Raw genomic sequence first — 6,993 nt, 5'->3', positions numbered from 1 at the left:
GTGTTGGTGAACACAATACACACAGTACCAGTCAGATTCCACCCCGAAAGCATTTCATTCATACCACATCACAGTGACCATGAATCAACCGTAAACCTCCAGATACATCATATGGCGAGCAGAGTCAGGCATTGGAGGCATGACCTTTTTTTGGTCCGATATTTTATAAATTTCATCAAACAATATAAAACAAACACACGCAAACAACAGAATACAGACGCACACGAACATCAACGACATCACCCCCCTCCATCTCCAGCACCCACATCAACCTCTGCCACATGGTCTGAAACTGCACCATTTTGTTTCTCTCTAACGCCCACACACTTTCAACATTTAGATAATAAAGCATTTTACCTTTCCATTTTATTAACGATGAAGGATTTGGTTGATTTCCAATTTTTAAGTATACGTTTTTTCAAGATGATTGACGAGAAAAGTATTATCCAAGCCCTCAGGCATTGGAGTCATTACTAACTTCATTTGCAGGCCCTTTTGGACTTATATGTAGATAGATATCTCTAAGCATTGTGGGAGGATGTGGGCCATTGTGTCTATAAGGACCCTGGTGGGCTGTGGCTTCCCGTGAGACCAATCATCTCTCCGATGTGAGTTCATGGGAAAACAATGTGATGAGTCACCACAGTGGCAAATCGTAAATACACTGTACAGCCGATCGGGTGGACATGTGTTAAAAACCACAGCAGTGGCTGAGCAGAAACATCATCAACATTTTCCTTCCCAGAAAATACCTTACTGTGATCCGAGGCCTACGGTGAGCAGGATGGATCAAAATACATCATTCAAACAATGTGAGAGTGGCAGAGGTCAATACTTTCGCTAGTAAGTGCAATCATTCCCATTCACTTGACAATGGAAAGGCAGTAAGCATCTGTATATATGCATTCAGTCAAGGGAGTGATGGAATATGTTAATCAAGTGTGCAGCACACTTGAAATGAGTCATACTTTCACCCAGATTTCCCATGGACTGTTTTGATATCGTCATCTGAATTATGAACCATGCTGTGGAGCAGGGGTACTCAACTCTTACACTACGAGGTCCAGAGCCTGCTGGTTTTCTGTTCTACCTGATAATTCATTGCTCACACCTGGTGTCACAGGTACAAATCAGTCCCTGATTAGAGGGGAACAATGAAAAAATGCAGTGGAACTGGCTTTGAGGTCCAGAGTTGAGTTTGAGGGCTGTAGAGCCTCAATGCAGCTTAATACAAGCGGAAAGCAGACATAGTAGGAAAAAATAAATAAAACACAACACACTGTACCAGTTATTGCACGGTCGGAACTAGTAGCACAAGTATTTCGCTACACTCACATTAACATCTGCTAACCATTTGATTTGATTTGATTTAATAACAACAAAGTAGGACAGGAGACATCTCTTCTCAGCTACTTCTAGATTAAAAACAACAATGTCTCTTATCAGACCAACTGAAACATCACCCCAGCTCAGACATAACAGTCCATAGTTTAGTCTCGCTGGCTGTTTGTGGAGTCTCATCTACTGAGGGCATTTGGGGGGAATGTCAAACATACAGTAACAGATAGATTGGTCCAATAGTATCCTGAGGTGATGTACTCGTGTCTCGTGAGACTCTTTGTAGTAAACACACAGATGCTTAGAGTTCAGGCTAGGCCAACAACGGTGAATCCCTTGTGGGATAACAAAACCTGTCACACACACTAACCCCCCCTCCCCCCTCCCCACCCCTGTTGTCTGTCTGCTCTCAAGGTCGCTGTGCATGCGTTTGTGCGCGCGCTTGTGTGTGTTGGCTGGGACAGTCAGCCTCCCCCTCCCTTCCGGTACACTGTGTTGTCTGCAATACTGACTGACTCCATCTCTCCAGTCTCCCCTAACAGACTGATGCAGAGATGATGCCGTTAGAGCACTCCTGTAAGTGAGTCTAATGTGAACTGGCTTAACAGACATCGTGACACATTCATCATAGGCACAATCCTTTCACTAAATGTGATTAACGAATAACATAAATCCTTTTCAGAATAAGTGGCATTTAAAAAAAAAAAGTATGACTACTGTAAGAGTACTTAGCAAGATGGCAGCAGGGAGAAAATGAAACACTTGTGGGAGGTACCTTGGTGCAGGCAATGGTAATATTTGGGTGTAAGGGATGGGGGCTTGGGGACTGGCCACGTTCCTTTTCTACCTGCTCATTCTGTATGAGAATCTTCATGCTTTAAAACAAGCTCCCTCCTTATGAGGTGTCAAGCAGAGACATTGGATGTGGTTGTGTGCGATGGAGGAGGAGACAATGTGACAAAGCACATTATGCGTCACGTCTATCTGATCAAATCAGAAGGCAGAGAGCGCCTCCTTGTGGCCATAACACATCTGAGCGTCATCATCATCATCATCACTACCATCTGGTAAAATTCCATTCCCACGTACAAGGAACGCACCGAGTGCAGGGAGGATGGACTGCGGCAGTGGGCCAAGCAAATTATTCAATAAGATCCAAAGGAGCCTGGTGCGGGTTTTTAGGAAGTCCAGTCATTCCTGGTTGCAGTTAGATCAGCACACTGGGGCCAGTCGTTGTTGTGGTAGACCTACAGCTGGTTTTCCCCTTGACTAATCAACAGACCAACCGGACTCCACCCATCTCCTTCCCCATACTGTAGCATGATAAGGGTGAGTTTAACGTGTTCTGAGAATTAGGTTTTATTCCCCACTGATCCTTTGTATTTAAAAAAAAGTATTCATACACAACCTCTGTATACCTCTATACCTGCTGCAAACAGTACAAAAGGCCTAAACATATAGGAGTGGCAAGATTTTGTGAGAAGATTATGAGTTTTGTAACTATCACCTGCAAGTAGGCTTTCAGAGAAAAGGTGAAACTCTCCCTTAGTTTATTGAAAAGGTCACCGTGTATTCATCAAATTAAAAATAGAGCTAAATCCCCACAACACAAGAGCTCACTATACCAATTACAGGTTCCCAATACCTTTACTCTGCTTACCTTCTATGGCCAATGGGTGTAGCGCTAGAGGAGGGATTCCCAAATTGTTCCTGGGGCCCCCCCTTGGGGCACCTTTTGGTTTTTTCCCTAGCACTACACAGTTGATTCAAATAACCAAGTCATCATCAAGCTTTTAATATTTTAATCAACTGTGTAGTGCTATGGCAAAAACCAAAACGTGCACCCAGGGAGGGCCCCAGGACCGAGTTTGGGAATCCCTGCTCTAGAGCATAACTGCATGAATATAAAAAATCAATTTTTCTTCAATGCAAACCACAATGTCATGGCAAAACAATGCCAAATGTTGAAGTCAGTGTGTTTTTGTTATTTTTATTTATTCATTTGACTATTTTCGTTTTTGTTCTTTTACATTTTTTTGAAGTCAGTGTTTACATACAACCCATTCTCTGTTAACGGACTAAATGCATTGTGCACAGCTGCTTATATAATATAGCCTAGGTAAGTTATACCATTAAACACACTGCCCATTCAATAATAAAGGTTAAATAAAATAAATACAAATATATGAATAATATAATATATGCCACATTCACACAGTCAGTGTGTTAAACTATATCCTGGATAACTTTACAGGGTAAATGTTTGTGTTGCATTTATATTGGCAGACAAATACTGGTAGGTCTATAGTTAGAGCAGTAGGCCTTACTAAGGTGTGACATCGTACAGGTTTACTGTACGATGCCACACAAACATTTATGCAACACAAATATTTACTTTCTTTCTTTATGTCATACCAAACAGAGAATAGCTCAAACCCCATTCATCTAACACCGATCCTCATGCCTATTCTACTTTAGCCATTCTACCATTTGCTTGGCGGCAAACTTGCTAGCCACAATTTCACAACCCAGATGGCATGTGCTCATTTCCACAGTTCTCCCTCAACTTGCTAACTTTATTACATAACATAAAGTTATTCCATTTCACAACTGACAGACTTGCCTCATCTTGCTTGTATACTTCCTTTTCTTAGCTTTCATTCATTGGCTGCATTGCAGAATAAGTAACTGGTTTTAGCACTATTGCTTGAGAGCATGCTCCAACATGTCATCTACTGTCCATAAACAACTCCACAACAAAGCAACAAACACTATTATGGCTGACCAAGGTGTGACCTCAAAATAATACTTTAAAACGATGTGATATGGGTAGATATGGCTTTATTTACATAATATGAATTATTATTATTTATTTTCTACCTAATACATTTTTCAACCTAGCCTACAAGATATTTGCTATAATGGAATTGTAAACGTACATGGCAAAATGTCACACGGACATTATTACAATCAAAGATGTTCTATTATATTGACAAGATAGTCGAGTGCACGCTCTAACAATGGAAATACTTTTCCTCAGACATGGAAGCAGGCGGGAGGAGTCACGATCAGGTGGGACCATTCTAGCCAATGAGAGGGCAGATACACGCGTGTGACCAGGCAAAACTCCAAAATAAAATCGTTGTTCTTTTGCCGAAATTCCATGTGCGTCCGCTTATATCAATACATTCGTAACAAAATAACAATTACGAAACTTATATTCGATCAATTAAGATTCACGTAGCAAATTATATATGAATTATTTTGTTTTAGCAAATTCAACACTCTCATTGACCTCCATACAAAAATGTCTCACTTCATGTATTATTTTCGTAGACAGATTTTGGGCTGAGTAAATCCTCTCCCGTAGCCTGTTCCTCTGTGCTACAATGTTGCAACACGTGACAGTTGGACGCCACAAAACAAATATGGCGGCTGACCGCTCAAGAACTGCAATTGATTCGAGTGGTAGGCTACGCTGTAATTTTCGAACCGAAAAGGGGTATGAATAACGTTTAGTGCTTTTAAATTATATTTGGTGTGATAGAATTTAGCTAACATATTGCATCAAAGCTTCCGTTTCCCAACATACATTTTAGTGTAGCCTGCCCTGAAGTGCATTAGCTGCATTTTAGAATCTGGTTTCAAAATTCTGTGCAAATGTGTCTGCCACACTTCAAAGCATTGCATAAAAAAATGTATTAACTGCAGAAATGTTTGTAGGCCCAAGGGTTTCCAATGCCAATATCAAACAAAATGTCATGACCCTACAAAAGCTGTAGCCTAAAATCCATTTTCATATCAATGTCTTTCTCCCGCCATAGTCTCTGAGAATATGACCACCATGGACACAAAACAGATCATTCATCATGCTCTTCAAATGGACAAATTTAACAGGGCGGGTAACTATGGCAACATTATGCCTCTCCTGACCGCCCTTGATAATGCCTGTGTGACTTGTGAGCAGCTGCAAGGCACAGACATCGTCAGGGTCCTTTACAGACTCCTCAAAACCTGCTCAGACAATTCAGTGAAAAAAACAGCCAAGCACCTGTTGTCAAAATGGAAGAAACTCTACAGTCACCCCTATCACATCTCAAAGGAGAATGGAAGTGAAGAAGAATTGACTGTCATTGGAGAGAGTATGCTGGCTGATAAAGCGTGTCTGGCAGACAGAGGTGGCCTAGCTGCTGGTGATGCTAGTAAACCAGTGGAGTTGGGTGTGTCTTGTGAACATGTGGTTTTTCATACTGGGTCAGAGGACAGAACACTCACAAATGGGACCAAGTGTGGGAGAGCTAAGGGAGAAGGGGTGTCATCGTGGCAGGCAGCTGGTGATTCGTCTTCGGGGTCAATTTTGCCCACCCTCTCAAAGCAGTCAGAAACTCCTGCCACCACTTCCCTGGATACCCCTCCCCTCTGTAAGGATTCCTCTGATTTGGGTTTGAGGACAAAGTGCATCCAGCTCCTCCTTGGAGCCCTCGATCCAGAAACTTCCAAGGAGGCAGAGGGGAAGACTGCAGATCTGGCCCGCGTCATAGAGGTGCACATCCATGCGCTGCACCGTGCAAACCAGGCCAAATACAAGGCCTGCATCAGGAGTAAGGTGGCCAACCTAAGGAACCCCAAAAACGGCCACCTTCGGTGTGGTCTCCTGGGCGGCAGCCTGGGGCCGGAAGTCTTCGCCGGGATGTCTGTGGAGGAGATAGCCAACGAGGAGCTCCAGCAGCTGAGGGAGGAGTACTCATCGCGGGGGGTGAGCGAGAGGCAGCTACCCCAGGGGGTGGAGGGGACGCCCACCCAGAAGCTGCGGTGCAGGCGGTGCGAGGGGTCGGACTGCAGAGTGACGCAGGTGTCCCGGGGCACTCTGTTCCTGCCAGCGTGGGTCCGCCAGGCCACCGCAGACCAGGATGCCATGACCTTTGTGACCTGTAGCAAGTGTGGGGAGCAGTGGTACCACAGCGGCTGGGTGTGCCTCTGATAGGCCATCCTGACCACAATACATGTAAAATGCCTGCTTTGTTTTTGTCGATTCTGTTGAAATGGCTTTACCCTATCAAACTGAATAATGCCATGTTTTAATCACAGAAATAAAGGGACATTTTACCACATGATTATGCCTTACATTGTCATTAAACTTGCTGTGCTACATACTGTAATACAAATGTGGTTCTCTTTCTTTTACTATTTCTTTCTCAATCTGGCATTAATAGGTACTGTGTGTTTAGCATGGGGTCTTTCTGTGTGTGAGAACAGAAGATGTTGACATTTCTGTTGAGCTGCAGATTAAGATCCACGTGGCCTTCCTGTGGCCACGTGACCCTGTGAACAGCACAAGGAGCATGTGACCCATTAATCAGCCCAAGACACAGCTCTGGCATGGTCATGTCTAGAAGGGATACAGTTCATGTCAAATTGATGTCAAAAGTTGATTTTTATTTTAGCTAACCCTTTTCCTGGCCTAAACTTCATTATCCTAACCTGCTATGTTAAATCTCCTAACCTGCTGCGTAAGTTCTCGTAACTTGCTATGAAAAGTCAATTTTGAGATAAGCTGTATCCCATCTAGACAAAACCCTCCGGCCGGAGGGTTGCTGATCTCCCATGATCCCTCACTTTCTAGCCCACAGCCAGTGCTAATGACGCAGGATCCCA

General features: G+C 43.4%; 1 protein-coding gene across 2 annotated transcripts; it reads left to right on the top strand.

Moving 5' to 3' along the window:
* Positions 1–2,398: 2,398 nt before the first annotated feature.
* Positions 2,399–6,452, top strand: LOC129840690 (transcription elongation factor A N-terminal and central domain-containing protein). 2 transcript variants are annotated; one of them, XM_055908769.1, is made up of 2 exons: positions 2,399–2,667; positions 5,163–6,452. In XM_055908769.1, exon 2 carries the CDS (start codon positions 5,174–5,176, stop codon positions 6,317–6,319), a length of 1,146 nt encoding a protein of 381 aa, XP_055764744.1. In that variant the 5' UTR covers positions 2,399–2,667; positions 5,163–5,173; the 3' UTR covers positions 6,320–6,452. The 2 variants fall into 2 exon arrangements, with proteins under 2 accessions (XP_055764744.1, XP_055764743.1); XM_055908768.1 differs by lacking the exon at positions 2,399–2,667 and adding an exon at positions 3,237–4,840.
* The last annotated feature ends 541 nt before the right edge of the window (positions 6,453–6,993 follow it).

The sequence above is a fragment of the Salvelinus fontinalis genome, chromosome 41, assembly GCF_029448725.1.
Source record: "Salvelinus fontinalis isolate EN_2023a chromosome 41, ASM2944872v1, whole genome shotgun sequence".
In the NCBI taxonomy this organism is placed as follows: domain Eukaryota; kingdom Metazoa; phylum Chordata; class Actinopteri; order Salmoniformes; family Salmonidae; genus Salvelinus; species Salvelinus fontinalis.
Note: the sequence above shows the minus strand (reverse complement) of the source record. Positions and strands in the feature narration are given on the sequence as shown.